A 17,016-nucleotide genomic window follows, 5' to 3' on the forward strand; every position below is an offset into this window, starting at 1 on the left:
CACAAAACAAATCAGGTGACAGCGACTAGCACTCGTTGGAGTGACAAGTACGCTGGGCCAATCAAATTGCGCGACGGAAGTAGTGACCAATCACATTCCGTTTTGAAGGCCGATTATCCAATCCACCCCTGGAAAGGCGGGATGAAATGCATTTTTTTTAAAAAGGCGGAGGAAAGCCGAAGGAAACGTGTGGATTCGAGGACCGCGTCCACCAGTCAAATGGAACATTAACGGCCCGCACAGTCGCACTGTTTTTGCGGCTATACTTGGGTAAAAACACTAGCGTGGTGGCCGACAATTGAAGGTTGGCGCGGGGCCGTGGAGGAGGAGGAGGAGGTGGAGGAGGAGGGGGGTGGGGGGATACCACCCGGGGGGGATAAGGCGACCGTCGCTCTTGGCCCAAAATGTCGATCCAGTACGAGGTGGAGCAGCTGGCAGGTAGCTACGGGGTGGCCGACTCTTTCCCCAAAGACTTCGGCTACGGGGAGGAAGAGGCGGACATCGAGGACAGCCCGGCGCCGTCCGACAGCAAACCGAGGATCCTGCTCATGGGGCTGAGGAGAAGTGGCAAGTCATCCATACAGAAGGTGTGCTAGCCGGCTGTTAGCATCGCGATAGCATGTAGCTACAAACATCACATGCTGTAGCAAAAGTACAGTATTATTAGCTAGCCTCAAATGCTAAGCTAATGACCGTCTCCTAGTGGACGCGAGAGCTGTAAATTATTAACCAACCGCGCGAGACTCTCAGTGCATCTCCCCTGATTATGTGGACATACTGTCATGTGACTTTTAAAGGGTATCGAACGGTGTACACACTGGCTTGTGTACTTCAAAACAAGCCACACCTTCCTTTTCCTCTAGGGTAGTGGTTCACCACATTTTGCCCCCAAGTACAATCGCAAAAAGTACTTAATTTCCACATTCTGTCATTCTAAGCATCGTTAAAATAGAATTGCGTAGTATGCTCGGGAGGTAATCAGAAACAATTGAAAAACACTATAATGATGTAAGACGTGAACCGTGTTTAAAAGTTACTGTTTTATTTAAAAAAAAAAAAAAAAGATTTAGACATATTTCTAGGTAAGGCATCGAGGAATTCCCCAAGTGGGCTGGAGCGATAAAATCACAGTATACCGTATGTTTATATAACTTTAAAACATCAACTTCGGATATATTATTCATTTTTCCTTCTTTTCAAAACAGTACAAGCACAGCATCACTGTTAATCATAAAACAATAATAGTTTTTCATTCATTGAAAAAAAAAAATCATCTCATTTTCATACTTCTCGCGGGCCGTATTAAGCCCGTTTGTGGGGGGATCATGTCTTTTAACTACATGACAAAATGGTTCATTTTTCTTTTCAAATTAAGAGCAAGATAATTGGAAGATGAAGCAACTTATAGCTAAATTGTGTCACTGTGCTTCCCTCGTTAAACTTTATTTTCTTACGTTGTAAACAAATGCACATCCCGATTAGTGAGTCATTTTTCCGCATGAGCAAAATAAATCATGTTCCCCCCCGAGCTACTTTTTCAGAGTTCCTGAATAAAATATGCTTAGATATCCAACTACAAACAAGTTTTTTTTTTTTACCTCTTTCCCCCCCAAAAATACTTTTTACTAATTTGAGGGGTAAAATATTTCACATGGAGTACACCATGGTTTACAGTTTTAATGTGGACCCATTTAACACCTGTGGTGGACTGTGTGCAGTTGTGTTTTTTTGTTTTTTTTTGCTAATCAGCTTTGAGTTGGCCTAGCAAACATGTGATGTAGCTTTTTTTCCTGCTTCACCGCCTCAGTGACTTGACAAACTCATGCAGCGCTGCCAACATCAGCTGATTGTGGGGTGGGGGGTGGGGGGGGGGGTTGCATGTCAGTTGCCTTGTTCTGTGCATGTGACATCTGGATGAGTGCTTGCGAAACCGCCGTGCAATTATGATAGAATTTATGTAATAATGAAAAAAAAATAAACAAACAAATGTTAGTACACGCCAGCCAACAATTATGTACCAGAAAGCCCACACGATAAGATAGCGAAACGTAATAAAGGCTTGCAATGTTTTGCAAACGAACCACTATAACGCAGTTTAGCAATGTTGCCTTGTGTTCAAATGCATTTACTCTCGATTTGAAAAGCAAACCGTCCTGGCACTAAAATGCATGAAATTAGTTTTGCAGGCATCTTGCACAAACCCCGTGAAAATCTCGTCCACCCCCTGAAGTGACTTCACATGGGGTTTAAGCTAAAAAGTAAAAACTAAAATAATTTTCAGCGCCAAGAAAATGATTCAATTCTTACCTCTGCATTTCAGTTATAAATGTACTTTTTGTACAGTACAAAATAACATGAATAAAGTTTGACTGACTTCTCTGACATTGCTTTAGCGCATCTCCATCATGCATAACGTAAGCCCAGTAGCTACTGTGGCTACTATTCTATGCGCCTTATAATGCAGCGTATCCTATATATGAAAACAGCTTTAAAATAGGCCATTCATTGAAGATGCAGCTTATAAGGAAACAGGTTAACGTTTTCACCAAAAGGTTAGCGTTTCAAATTAGCTTTTCATTTTAGAGCTGAGCTTAAAGGGTGTCAAATCTGGTTTATAAATTTGGGCAGGTGTCAAAATAGAGTTTGTCGTCAATTTGAAACCCAATACCCGTATCGGGTTATGCCGCATTATTTATTATTTTTCTGTCAATCCAATGCATCCACTTGCTTTTTCTTTGGCCTTTTGGGGGGACACGAATGACAAAAGAAAATCCTACAGTCAGGATTGACAAGATATTGGAAGAAGGGGGCTCCTCCCACCTGTGGTCCCTTCTGAAGGTTTCTGATTTTCCCCAAATTGGGGTTTTTGAGTTTTTCCCTTCCCCTTCTGGGAGCTTTGACAGGGGATGCTGTTGCGCACCTTACATCGAAAAGATGTCTCCGTATGACTTCCTTTCTCTCGCCATGACCTCTTTTCATCCGCGAAGCCCTTTGAGACTTCGGTGATTCAGGGCTATGCAAATCAAATTCCATTTGAATGTGAAGATCTTAAAATCAAGTGTTATCCATTTTGTCTTTCGCAGGTGGTGTTTCACAAAATGTCACCCAACGAGACCTTGTTCCTGGAGAGCACCAACAAGATCTACAAGGACGACATCTCCAGCAGCTCTTTTGTCAACTTCCAGATCTGGGACTTCCCCGGTCAGGTGGACTTCTTCGACCCCACCTTCGACTACGAGATGATCTTCAGGGGGACCGGAGCCCTCATTTTCGTCATTGATGCGCAGGTCAAGATCTTGCCCGATCACCGCTTATGCTAAGCTTTTTATTTTGAGGGCCGCATTCAGAAAAATCCAAGTCGGGGCCACTTTTTTTAAACAGTCAAAATCAACGCAAGTTCGGTAGTTACACATTGTTTATAACGTATACTTTAAATGTATAAAGTTTATACATTTTTAGGAATCAATTACTTTTCACACTTGAGTACATTTAGTATTTAAAGTACTGGTACTTTACTACCTAAAGGAATTAATTACTTAAGTATGTAGCATAAGTAGCAAATAATCATTTACTTTAGTACTTGATTCATTAAACTAATCAATTACCTAATACGGTAATTACTTTTTGTAGTTTAGTACCTAAAGGTTGGCACTATGCTATTGAAATTGATTTCTTTATTACTGAATTAATCAATTACTTTTGTAATTGTAGTACTTAAAACACTAGTATTTGTTGTACCTAAAATAATTATATTTAAACTACTAGTATTTTCAGTACCTAAAATAATTGTTTTTTTTTTTTAATCCACTAGTACTTTTACTACATGAAGGAATTGATTACCTAAGTACGTACCGGGTAAATACCAGTCAATGACTTCAGTGCTTCATTCATTAAACTCATCGATGATTTTCTACTTGAATTACTTTTGGTACTTTAGTACCTAAAGGTAGGCACTTTACTACCGAAATTGATTACTTTATGACTGAAATAGTCATTAACTTTAGTCATTTTAATGACTTTTTTCCTGAAATAATCATTTACTGTAGTAAATTTAGTAGTTAAAATACTAGTATTTTTATTACCTAAAATAATTGATTAACTTTAAACTACTAGTACTTTTACTACCTGAGGGAATTAAATACTTAAGTACGTAGCGCGTAAGTACCAGAGTAATTGATTACTTTATGACTGAAATAGTCATTAACTTTAGTCATTTTACTTTTTTCCTGAAATAATCATTTACTGTAGTAAATTTCGTAGTTAAAATACTAGTATTTTTATTACCTAAAATAATTGATTACCTTTTAACTACTAGTACTTTTACTACCTAAAGGAATTAAATACTTAAGTACGTAGCGCGTAAGTACCAAAGTAATCGATTACTTTATTACTTCATTCATTATACTCAACAATTAGTTTATACTTTATTTACTTTTGGTACTTTAGTACCTAAAGGTAAGTACTTTACTACAGTAATCGATTACTTAATGACTGAAATAATCATTTCCTTTTAGTCATTTTAGTTCTTAAAATACCGGTGTTTGCCATGGAAGCCGTTTATTACTTTTTTAACTAGCATTGTGCGCCATATTGAAATGTATTTTTAGCATGCGCCCCAGGCCGCAAGAATGCGGATGGCGGACCGCAAACGGCCCCCGGGCCGCAGTTTGGACACGTCTGCGCTAAGTTGAAGCTCGTCCACTGTTTGGCTTTATTATATGACTCGTGCAATTGGGTGAACATGTTTTTGTATTTCCATCCAGGACGACTACGTGGAAGCCCTGGGGCGACTCCACCTAACCGTGTCGCGGGCGTACCGGGTCAACCCGGAGATCAACTTCGAGGTGTTCATCCACAAAGTGGACGGCCTCTCGGACGACCATAAAATCGAGACCCAGCGGGACATCCACCAGAGGGCCAACGACGACCTAGCCGACGCCAGCCTGGAGAAGCTCCACCTCAGGTATGCCGCGCGGACACCTCGCCGTGACATTCCGCTTGTCACTTCTAATTACAAGAAGAAGAAGAAAAACAAAACAATTTGATGCCGCGGCATCTTTTAGCGGGACGTATACAGTAAAGCCTGATGATTGGCTAATCTCACTTTATTTTTTAAAAAAATTATTTTACTTTGTGCCGCGAGCACTGATTGGAGTTAAGTGACGGTAGATAATTTGACCACATTAAAAAAAAAAATCGAATCAAATTTGGATTTAGCACAACCTTACAAGAGTCTTCTAACACACAATTGCTAATGCTAGCAGACAGTTGGTGTAAAATGCTATTAAAGTGTTCCATATTGAAGGTTTAAGGGATATTTTATGTATTTAGTCATCTTTAACCATCAACGGTTCATATTTTGGCGATAATGAAGTTCCATCGGTTTTCGAGAGCAGCTTATCCTCACAAGGTGCCTTCGCAACCAACAACCTTAAAATGTTGTTTTGTTGGTTTCAAAAACTGTTTCTGGTTTCATTTGACAAAATGGCGCTTTTGTTTATCAAAAATGGCATTTTTTGCACCCTGTCTCCATATAAATTGTTTCAAAATTGATATCAAAATTTCAAAAGGGTGTTATCAAAATTGTAATTGTAAAAATACTTTTATCACTGAAATACAGGGGTAAAAATGGAAGAATTTACATGGCGATTTGTTATTCTTTTTTCATCCCCCAAATATGAAAACTCAAGGTTTTTGCGCCGCATAAGGCGCACCCGATTATAAGGCGCGACGGCAGCTTCTGAGGAAATGGAAGACTTTTAGGTGCGCCTTATTGTGCGGAAAATACGGTATATATTTAACGTATATCACTAGATATATAGGTAATTTATCCCACCATATACAAAGTGAACTATTCTCCAACCAGCGTCACTTTTGCAAGCTTTCATCTCATCGCACCGTCGCCATGTGACCAGCGGCGGCTTATCGTTTATTTTCGGGAAGTCGGCGTCAATTGTTTTTTTTTTTTTGCGGCTTAGCTTTTACTTGACAAGCATCTACGACCACTCCATCTTCGAGGCCTTCAGCAAGGTGGTGCAGAAGCTCATCCCTCAGCTGCCCACGTTGGAGAACCTGCTCAACATCTTCATTTCTGTGAGGAAACGCGCGTGACGTCACTTCCCGTTTGTCGGCATCCGGACCAAACTTAATATTGCTTCCCCTTCTAGAATTCGGGGATCGAGAAGGCCTTCCTGTTCGACGTGGTGAGCAAGATCTACATCGCCACCGACAGCTCCCCTGTGGACATGCAGTCGTACGAGCTGTGCTGCGACATGATCGATGTGGTCATCGACGTTTCCTGTATCTACGGGTGAGCGCAAAACTCGTTGGAACGATCCATTTTCATCCGAGTTTCCGTCATTCAAAGCGCACTAAAGTGCCTTTCGTAAATTGATTTCACCTGACAGAATTGTGTCCCGTGGATAGAAAAGGTCGACGCACCCCTGGTACGGATGACCCCAGGGAAAAGGCTTTGTTTTTGTCATGTCAAGTGTCATTGCAAAAGCACTTTGATGCACTTTCAGTTTTAGACTAAGCTGTAACCTGTATAAACGCTGTAAAACATCATTAACACTACCGTATTTTCCGCACTATAATTGGCACCGGATTGTAAGGCGCACCCTCAATGACAAATTTTAAAACCCTTTTCATATATAAGGCGCACCGGATTATAAGGCGAACCTTCAGTTAATGACATATTTTCAAACTTTTTCAATCACAAGAGTAATACTCAAAGTAATAACAATAATAACTTTCAACAGCATAACTCAATGTCAATAAGACCAACCGTGTTCAACTGTAAACACGCAAAAGAAACAAGTAAAGCTTACTTTATCACTTCATTCCCCATCTACCAATCCCAATCTCGATCCATATATAAGGCGCACCTGATTATAAGGCGCATCGTCAGCTTTTTTTTAAAAATGAAAGGTGCGCCTTATAGTGCGGAAAATACGGTAGTCTACAGGCCCTATATCATATCATATTATATACAGTATATATATATATATATATTATTTTTTTTTTTTTTTTTCAGCCATATACTTGAAAAATAAAAATGATGAACAAGGAACAGTAAATAAATACCAGGTAGTGAATGTCTGAAAAAAAAAAGCCTAAAAACATGTGTTTGGAATTGAATGGGTTAAAAGCATAGTTTTTTTTTTTCCCCCCCTCAAGATTTTTGGATCGTGTGAAAAAGAAAAGGTCTGAGATGATATATGAAGGTGTTTTTGCCCAGCTCGCGTTTGACTAATGCATTTGTTTCTTTGCCGACGACGGCGGTCCAGTTTGAGGGAGGACGGCAGCGGCAGCGCTTACGACAAGGAGTCCATGGCCATCATCAAGCTCAACAACACCACTGTGCTCTACTTGAAAGAGGTCACCAAGTTCTTGGCGCTCGTATGCATCCTAAGAGAAGAGAGCTTTGAGCGGAAAGGTAAAAAAAAACAAAAAACAAACTCCGCTTGGAATGTAAAAATGATGAATTGAGAGGCTAAGGGCTAGTTTACATTTTTCTAAACCGCTTATACTAGGCTTGCCAGGTGAGGATATTGCGTATCATATTTTACGGGCTATAAGGCCCACCGGAATAAGCCATACTGATGAAAATGTAGGTTTTTTATATATATATATATATATATATATATATATATATATAATATATATATATATATATATATATATATATATATATATATATATATATATATATATATATATATATATGTGTGTGTGTATGTATATATGTTTGTGTATGTATATATAATGTGTATGTATGTATGTGTGTGTGTGTATGTACTGTATGTATATATGTGTGTGTGTGTGTGTATATATAATATATATATATGTATATAAATATATATATATATATATATGTATATATATATATATGTGTATGTATGTATATATATATATGTGTGTGTGTGTATGTATATATGTGTGTGTGTATATATATATATATGTATATATATATATATATATATATATATATATATATATATATATATATATATATATATATACACATGTATATATGTGTGCGTGTGTATGTATGTGTATATATATATATATATATATATATATATATATGTATGTGTGTGTGTATATATATATATATATATATATATATATATATATATAACTCATTCAATCGTAAATATGTATTTATACGTACTTACACTGGTGTAATTTTTTGTTTGTTTAATATCAGGGTTTCAAAATAGCAGGGACTAAATGAGGTCAATATTCATATTTATTGAGTATTAAAGACAAACAAAGCTTCAAATGAAATGATAGTTGGGCCTACTGTATGTACTTTGTGAATTTGCGAGTGTGCGAGTATTCCTCACGCGCAGCCACACGTGTGTGTGAGATTGAAGCTCCCATTTTCAATTCCCTTCCCGAATTGGAATCTGAATCCGACATCCGCCCCTTTTCATCAGGCTTGATCGACTACAACTTCCACTGTTTCCGCAAGGCCATCCACGAAGTGTTTGAGGTGGGCGTGTCCACGCAGCGCCCGCTCGGGACGCTAGCCGCCGGTTCGCCGCCGCGCGTCAAAGCCGTGGCGCTAAACGGCACGCCGCGCAACACCGTTTAAGACTCTTACACGCGCGAAAAAGACGCTTAGGACCAGCCAAGGAAGAAGCCCAGGCCACGCCCTCAGCCGGGCCTACAATGGCGACCCGGGAGCGGACGCCGACCCTTCTTCTTCTTCTTTTTTTTTTTTTTTTGCCGTTTGAAGACGACCGATGGGAGGGACCAATGGTCGCTTTCGTCCTTGGGAATATGACGCACCCACTCCAATATTTAAAAGAAAAAAGGAAGGCACGCAGGTGATCTGGCCTTACGGAAGCAGCACGAGCACCCCCCCCCCCCCCCCCCCCCCAAATCTTCAATGCTGCCAGGACGTCACTTCCTGTGATTGCACGCACGGAGAGAGCGCACTCAAAAGGGATTGTATGGATGCACGTGCGTGTGTGTGCGCGCGGGTACGTGTAGAAATGTGTGTGTGTGTCGGGTTGAGACTGTGTGTTCTTCTCAATAAAGATAAGTCATTAAATGCTCACCCATCGAGACTCATTGTTTGATTTCATTTTGTATTTCAGAAATGTATTCTCATGAAGAAATAACTATCAACAAATATTTGCCCACTGAAAAATATTCAACATAAAGCGTCTTGTGTTGGGATTATCGTAGATATCTGTTCACAAAAATAAATAACTTAAATATTCATACATATTTGTCCCCCCCAAAAATAATCAACAAAGTGTCAGACCTGTTCTCAAAAAGAAATAATAATAAAAAAATCAACTTTTGTCAAATTAGACGTGTTTACAAAAACACATTAACTTGACAGGTAACGAGCGGTGGCAGCTAACACTCTAGTATGGGGCAAATCTGGCTTTTTAGAATAAAATAAAATAATAAAATACAATTTGGGCTTAAAAAAATGTAATAACCTACTGACATAATTTTTTGATGAACTTAGATTTTTCCTAAAACAATTCAAGAATTATTCTTAAGGAGTTATGCATGTGTTACATTTGTTTTATTGAACATCTCGAGTACCCCCTGAAGTTCCTTCGAGTCACTTCTTCGGCTACTAAGACAGCGCATACAATTTTTCAATGTTTAGTGGATATTAATAAATTTAACTTACATTCGTTTGGATGGAACTGAACATTTTGAGTGGTAGAAGGAAAAAAAATCATACATCAATTACGCCTTTAAAAGCATTTACAATATTAAGTGCACAAGGGTTCGCTGTTGTTTGCTCGTTTTACAGCCACTAGATGGTGCTGTAGGACTGTTTAACTGTCGCCGTTTACTCCGGGCTCGTTATCGTGTATCATTTATTTTGACGCTACAGGGAAAATGTTTGTGCGTATATATAGAATATAGACGTGTATTTTCTAAATTATCCCTAATTGAATGACTCACTACACCTTCAAAACGCGTCTTTAATGTTGAGCGGTGATTGAAACGGCGTTAAATAAATCATATTCCAGTCATAATCAGTAGTTTATGTGAGTTAGTTACTTGAGAGATGGCGCTTGTTGTTTCCAGCGCATTAAAGCAGCAGTTGAGGCTAATAATCTTCCCAGTCATTGCCAATAATCATTACGGCCTATGCTTGACACATAATTCAGTTAGACGCAATAAAACTCAGGCAGCTTTTTTTTTTTTTTGCGCTCTTCTTTTCCTATCCACTTCATTAAGCTGGCCATTTCTTTGGAAAAAATACACCCTCGCATTCATCCTTTTCGCGATGTCGCTTTCCTAAGCTTGGATGCTCACTCAAACGGGCACTAATTTCAACTCAGTTATGCATCTGCATGCAGCCGGGCCTCGGTCAGGGGATGGAAAGTGTGACACGAGAGGAAGGATGGAGAATTAAGGCAAAAAGAGATACGCCGAACCCGGGATGGTGATCGCTATGACGGTGTACGCGATTCGAAGATATATTTGTTCAAAGGTGATTTTACGATTTTCGTGAAAATCATCTATTGGCATCTAGTCGATTGGGTTATATAATTAGCAATCGTATTGTGGGTGGAATTTGGACAGTCCAGCGGTGTCTTTTGGGGACGATGGGGTGTCATTTAATAATCTTCTGCTCTCTTCTATCTTATCTTTCAAAACCCGGTTGTGTAAAAACAAACAGGCAAAACCAATGAAATAACAGTTGTGAGCATAAAGTTATAACGCGACGATGTCCAAAAGTTTATATAGCATTAAATTATTTACATAATCACATCACATATAAACCAAATTATTGCAGTTTTTTTTCTCATCAAATGGGCCACTTAAAGGAGAAAAAAAAAGGAGGATGGGTTATGTCTGCCATCTAGTGGTGAATGGGGATATGGGCGTACATAAATTGGAAATTGGGTAAACTTTTTCAAAATGAATATATTGATTGTTACATAAAACATCCTGAATACCTAATCAAATGTGTTCACAACTAAGTGTAATATTACACGAAAGACAGAACTATTTGACGTGAAGAAATGGCTCTGAAGTCTCATTTAAAAAACGAGATGGTGTGCTATACAAACTCCAACCACCAGACGGAGCTGTTTTGTACCTTTAAGTCTTTTTCTGCTTCAAAAGACCTCTTGAAAAATGGACATTTACAGCAAAAATCTCTCTCTCATATATATATATATATATATATATATATATATATATATATATATATATATATATATATATATATATATATATATATATATATATATATATATTTAACAAAATGTCTTGTTTTATCATAAAGGCAAGGCTTCCCCTTCAATGTATCTAATAATAAACGAAGATATAACAGTAATGACAGTGAGAAAAGCCTTCTTTGAAATAATTTTTCATGTGATGGCCCCTCTGTTCATCTTTGCTATCATTACAACCATTAGGCTCTTAATAAAACGTCGCCGTTATCTGCCATCTTTTATTAGCTGCTGAGGAATGAGGGCTGCAAAATGAATTTTACAGCCGAATACCAAACGTGTGACTTCATTTGTTGGATTGTCAGGCAAATTATTCATAAGTACAGTGAATACCCGTTTAGTTATGGTTTGGTATCTACTTAGCCAGATTTTAGTGGGAGACTTATTCTCGGTTTTTCGCTTATTTCTTTTTATTGTGGTCAGAACTAAAGTGGTTAAAGGACTAATTTGTCGCCATCTGGTGGAATCTTGTTTTGTTGTTTTTTTTTTTTAATCAAACCTGAGTAACGTTAAAATGTACATATAACATAGTAGTAAATCAAATTGCTAGTGTGAAGATTTGTTCACGTATGATCACACATCAGTTTGTTCTAACTTGATATTTAAACTAATAAACTGGCTAAAATGTCACATTTGTGGAGATAGTTTTGTGTGTATGAAGTCACATTTCTTTGTGTTAGCATCGTGTTAGTATCAGTATGCTAGCTAAAACTATTGAAGCAATTTCCTTATGTGTATGATCTCGTATCAGTTTGTGCTAGCGTGCTATTCAAACCTGTATGCTAGTTTAAACTATCAAGAAGCCTCACATACTGCATGTACCGTATGATATTACACGTGTTTATGCTAGTGTAGTATTTAGCTAAAACCCGAGTTAAAAATGAATATGTGAAAGTAGTTTTTTATAGGTTTGATATTGAAACCGGGATGCTAGCTAAAAGTATTGTATCTCAAGCGTAGTTTGTTATCATTAATTTATCATATCACTTTTGTGCAAGCATAGTGTTAAAACACCAGTAGGCTAGCTAAACCTACCAATTAGCATTTCGTGAAGGTAGTTTGTTCACATGTGTGATGTCTTATTTGTGTATCGCGTGCTATATACATTCAAACCGGTATAAAAAATCTAAAGCTATTTAGATTTTGATAGCATTTTGTGAAGATAAAATTAATTTGTTTTATATATATATATATATATATATATATATATATATATATATATATATATATATATATATATATATATATATATATATTTATATTCACAATGGACCACCGGGTTACAGCGTCCCTGGCTTACATTTTTTTCACGTTTCGAAGTGGAATACCTAGTTTTTTCGTCCCCTCTTTAAGACATATTTTCTGCTTTACGGCATCAACAACTCTGTCATGACCTGTGGGGTTGGCTGTGTTTATGTTGTTTTGCCTCCACGGGCTATAGCTTGGGGGCCAATGGTGTGTAATCTTTGCATCGGCTCTTAGCTGAGGATTTGGTTTTGTTTGTGTTTTTGTGTTGGTATGAAAAGTATTTGACACACTTCTTATTTACAAATGATGCTTATTAGATGGAATGAGGGCACACCATTAATTCATTGGTTTTTCCTTGTTGACAATTTGAAAACATCAGGCAAATGGGCTTCAAAAAGACATTTTAAGGAGGTTTTTTGTGTGTGTTTGTTTCTGCACGTTCACACTGCAAATTTAGAATTTTTGATGACTTGACCTGATTAAAAGTATCTATCTATCTATCTATCTATCTATCTATCTATCTATCTATCTATCTATCTATCTATCTATCTATCTATCTATCTATCTATCTATCTATCCATCTATCCATCTATCCATCTATCTATCTCTATCTATCTAATAAGGTAGGTCGTAAATACAATTTCATTTTTTCTTTGTTTATATTTTTTTGTTTTATTTGTTTTTGTTAATATTTTTTATATTTTTTTAATGATATACATGTATATTATATGTAAGTAATACTTATTATACTATTTTGTTATAAATTTTTAATATGTATATAAATTTTTTACCTGGGGTTTGTCATGCATTAGCTAGTAATTTATTTATTTATTTTTTAACCAACCATAGGGTGATTTCGCCTTACAATCTCAACTCCGGGAGTTGAGACGAATGTTGTATAGAGGGGGTCCACTGTGCATATAAAAATTTCCCCGTCACAAAATTTTATACAAGATCTTATTCAATGTATTTTTTTAAATATCTTTAATACTTTTATTAGTTTTTATAACTCTTGACACCGCCAATGATTTACATTTTTTCGGTTCTATTTCATAGTTGTTCCATAAATTGACACCTTGAACAGATACACACATTTACTTTACCACTGGATTGCCCCCTGGTGGCTAGTTTGAGGTAATTGCTCTTAATTTCTGTTCTCGTCAAACTGCCTGCGACTGCACGCAGGGCTTATTGGGCATCATAAATCTGTGCATTCTGGCAAATTCAGGCGTCCCTAAAATGCCGATATGCTAAAGACTTGTGTGATTACTTAAAATATCACTTATTGTGCATACTTATTGTACTTGTTTGTAGTGCTTGATTCAAACTTGAATTGGTTAGCCATGGGTCCCAAGATTGCTAGTGAGAAGTAAGAAGATGTTAAGTATGGAAACCAAGCTGGAGATAATAAAAAAAATACGAAGAAGGCTAAGCTAGCCTAGCCTAAGCTAGGCTAGCCTCGCTAGGGAATATGGCTGTAAGTAGCTCCAGTCACATCACTCCAAAGACAAATATCATGTTATTCAATTATATATATTTATATTACATTTAGGTAGCACTTACTATATTGTTTTGATACCAATTTGTAATATGTGTATACAATTTTGATGTTTTTACTTGAGGTTTTATACACATGAGCTAATTACCATAAGTTTCTATTGTCCGCCATACGACAATTTCGCCTGACGATCCCATCCCTAGAACGGATTAATTTCGTATGGCGGGGGTCCACCGATTTGTATTTCTCATCTTGGAGTATGTAAGGGACGGGAGTCCAAAAAAGGTCTCCCCCAGCTCGTAAATTTTCATGCATATCGCCCGACATGCCTTCGCTTGTTACATCCAGACAGACGGATCAGTCAGCCGTCGCTGCGCTTGCGATGCATGCGGCCTTGGCGAGCATGCACATCACTTTTTTTTTTCTTTTCGGGGCCTGATTTTTTTTTCTTTTTTGGGGTGGAGTGCAGTGGTGTTTGTGCACCCTCATTAAAATAGGCGCCGCTCAGCCGAGGATGTTCTGGTCATTGGCGGGAATCAGAAATAAAGGGAATGTGGAGAAGGGAGCATATGAAGTGGCAGCTTTGTGCGACCACGCGGTTATCCACAGCTTGTCAGCAGCCTACAGCTTTTTTGTTGAGTTTTTGGAGCTTTGCGGAAGGAAGAGGAAAGGAGGATTTAAGGAGGATTAAAAAAAAAAAAAATATATATATATATATATATATATATATATATATATATATATATATATATATATATATATATATATATATTCCACACTCCAAGGTGCATTGAAGGTGCACCTTCAATAAACATTCTATTTTAAAGCTGTTTTCATATTTATAGCACACCGTGTTGTAAGGTGCATAGAATAGAAGCTACAGTAGTGGCTGGGGTTGCCCTGTTCATGCATCAGATGGAGCTGCTCTAAAGGGGATGTAATTTTTTAAAAATAAATTGCAACCAAAAACCGTAAAATATATAGTTTTGTAGATTTAAAAACAGTTTCTGGTTTTGTTTTAGAAAATTATGTATTACAAAACCAGATGGTTTATGCACCTTGTCCCTATATGAATTTTTTTTTAAATTGGAGCATATAAATTGTAGCATATGTAAATTTTACACAGGGTGTAATAAAAAATACATTTGGAACTGATATGCAGAAGTAAAAATGGAAGAATTTACATGATGAATAAGTATATATATATATATATATATATATATATATATATATATATATATATATATATATACTGTATATATATGTATATATATATATATATATATATATATATATATATATATATATACTGTATATATATATATATATATATATATATATATATATATATATATGTATATACACACATATATATATATATATATATATATATATGTGTGTGTGTATATACATATACATACAGTATATATATATATAATTTTTTTTTTTTTTTTTTTTTTCCCCCTATTAAAACAGCTGCTGTGGTGATGTGTCCTGCTGTGTCTCATTCAAACACTGTGCTGCATACCACATTTGAGTACAAATAATTTTCTTTCACAGTGTGTTTGAAACAAATCATCTGCTGCGAAGCATTTGGCAGCTTTCAAAAGGAAAAAAAAAGAAAAAAGAAGAAAAAAGAAAACGCTGACAATGCTTCCCAAAAAAGTATGTCTGTTAATGAGTATTCCAACTACTTAAAGAAGCCTTCTGGAATGACATATTTGGTTCTTAGATGATGTATTATAGTTTCGAATAATCAATAAAACCTCACTAAAATTCATGTCCTATTTTCCACATACCGCTCGTCCTGTTTTTATAATTCAAGGTAAGACGCATGTACACCAGTGGGTAAATGCATCCATTTATTTTCTAGAGACGCTTATCCTCAAGGGTCGCAGGCTTGCTGGTGCCTATCCCTGAACTGGTTGCCAGCCAATTGCAGGGCACACAGAGACGATCAACCATTCACGCACCCAATCACAACTAAGGACAATTTGGTATGTCCAACAGGTGGCTTCTATAATCCACAAAGGCCACTTTATGTTGATTATTTTTTATGGACCAATATGTTCAATAAATTAGACATTGATAGCCTATTTTAGGGGATTTTTTGTTTTGCTTTGCACCGGTACTTGTCTGAAAAGGTACTTCACAGGGGGTACATCACCGAAAAAAGGTTGCGCTAGCCTCGTGCTCAGTTCCGGATTTCATCCCTGCGCTTACGCCGCTGTGTTTTGTGTTTGTGCTTACACGTACACACACAGACAAGCGTGGCAGGAGTTTGGCCCGCAGCCCTCTCGGGTGTTTTGCAGGTCGGATTCACACCGCTGAATCCTCTGACTGCGCCATTGTTATTTAAATGTGCCAGGGCGATCAGCGGCGGGCATTAATGGCATCCGCAACACACACTCACACGCTTGAGCGTCAGCCTTGTGGATGCACCTTGAGGGCCACATGAATAACAAATAGCAGGCGACTATTTTGGGCGTTTTCGCCATATTAGTCAGCAGTCTTTCGACCGGGGATGGGGGGGGGTGGTCGCGTATTAATGGCGCTCCCCTGCCGCCATACGTTTTTAAGAAAGGACGGTATAGTATTTAAATTGGAGGAGTCGGACAAAGTGGCATTGAGTTTGGGGGGGGCGGGGGTGTTTTTTGTTCTGTCAAGGCTAATCAGAGCTTGGACAGAGTATGTGAGGTTTTAACACCGGTGTAGGTTCCTTTCTCTGTTCGCCAAAATTCGATTAGACAGGCACCTCTGGCCATTAAAAAAAAAGGAAAAAAAAAAGGGAAAAAACTGACTTATGGTATTGTTGAACATTTTGCTGAAAAACATTGAAAGAAGACAACAGGGAGCTGAAATTTCACCCGGATGGTGACGTGTCAAAGTTCAACCTGGCACGACCACTTAGTTATCACACTTCCACAAAACAAAAGGGGTTTAACCCTAGGCTGGAATGCAATTACAATCATGTCCACCAGATGGCACTTTACATGACACTCAATTGGTGCAGTCGCTTCTCATTATTAACCGCCTGCCCTA

At 37.5% G+C, this 17,016-nt stretch overlaps 2 protein-coding genes across 2 annotated transcripts in view; one reads left to right on the forward strand and one right to left on the reverse strand.

Moving 5' to 3' along the window:
- On the forward strand, positions 1-9,070 carry rragca (Ras-related GTP binding Ca). Its single transcript, XM_088409376.1, has 7 exons — positions 1-587; positions 3,084-3,287; positions 4,764-4,963; positions 5,979-6,093; positions 6,168-6,310; positions 7,290-7,438; positions 8,445-9,070. Exons 1-7 carry the CDS (start codon positions 405-407, stop codon positions 8,600-8,602), a joined length of 1,152 nt encoding a protein of 383 aa, XP_088265502.1. The 5' UTR covers positions 1-404; the 3' UTR covers positions 8,603-9,070.
- The window catches only part of LOC148426223 (uncharacterized), a 24,561-nt gene continuing 12,116 nt past the window's right edge, over positions 4,572-17,016 (reverse strand). Inside the window, exon 5 of the mRNA XM_088409378.1 lies at positions 4,572-5,007. Within this exon, the coding sequence (XP_088265504.1) occupies positions 4,929-5,007 (79 nt within the window). The 3' untranslated portion in view covers positions 4,572-4,928. The remainder of the gene's footprint in view (positions 5,008-17,016) is intronic.

Source organism: Hippichthys cyanospilos, chromosome 3 (genome assembly GCF_059441005.1).
Source record: "Hippichthys cyanospilos isolate Australia breed blue-spotted pipefish chromosome 3, RoL_Hcya_1.0, whole genome shotgun sequence".
Lineage (NCBI taxonomy): Eukaryota > Metazoa > Chordata > Actinopteri > Syngnathiformes > Syngnathidae > Hippichthys > Hippichthys cyanospilos.

What these genes read in the sequence shown, in the direction of transcription:
- rragca (XM_088409376.1), top strand. Translation starts at nt 405, where the DNA reads ATGTCGATCCAGTACGAGGTGGAGCAGCTGGCAGGTAGCTACGGGGTG. An exon ending in GACGTTTCCTGTATCTACGG is followed by an intron (nt 6,311 to 7,289) that starts GTGAGCGCAAAA and finishes ACGGCGGTCCAG; the next exon opens with TTTGAGGGAGGACGGCAGCG. An exon ending in AGAGAGCTTTGAGCGGAAAG is followed by an intron (nt 7,439 to 8,444) that starts GTAAAAAAAAAC and finishes CCTTTTCATCAG; the next exon opens with GCTTGATCGACTACAACTTC.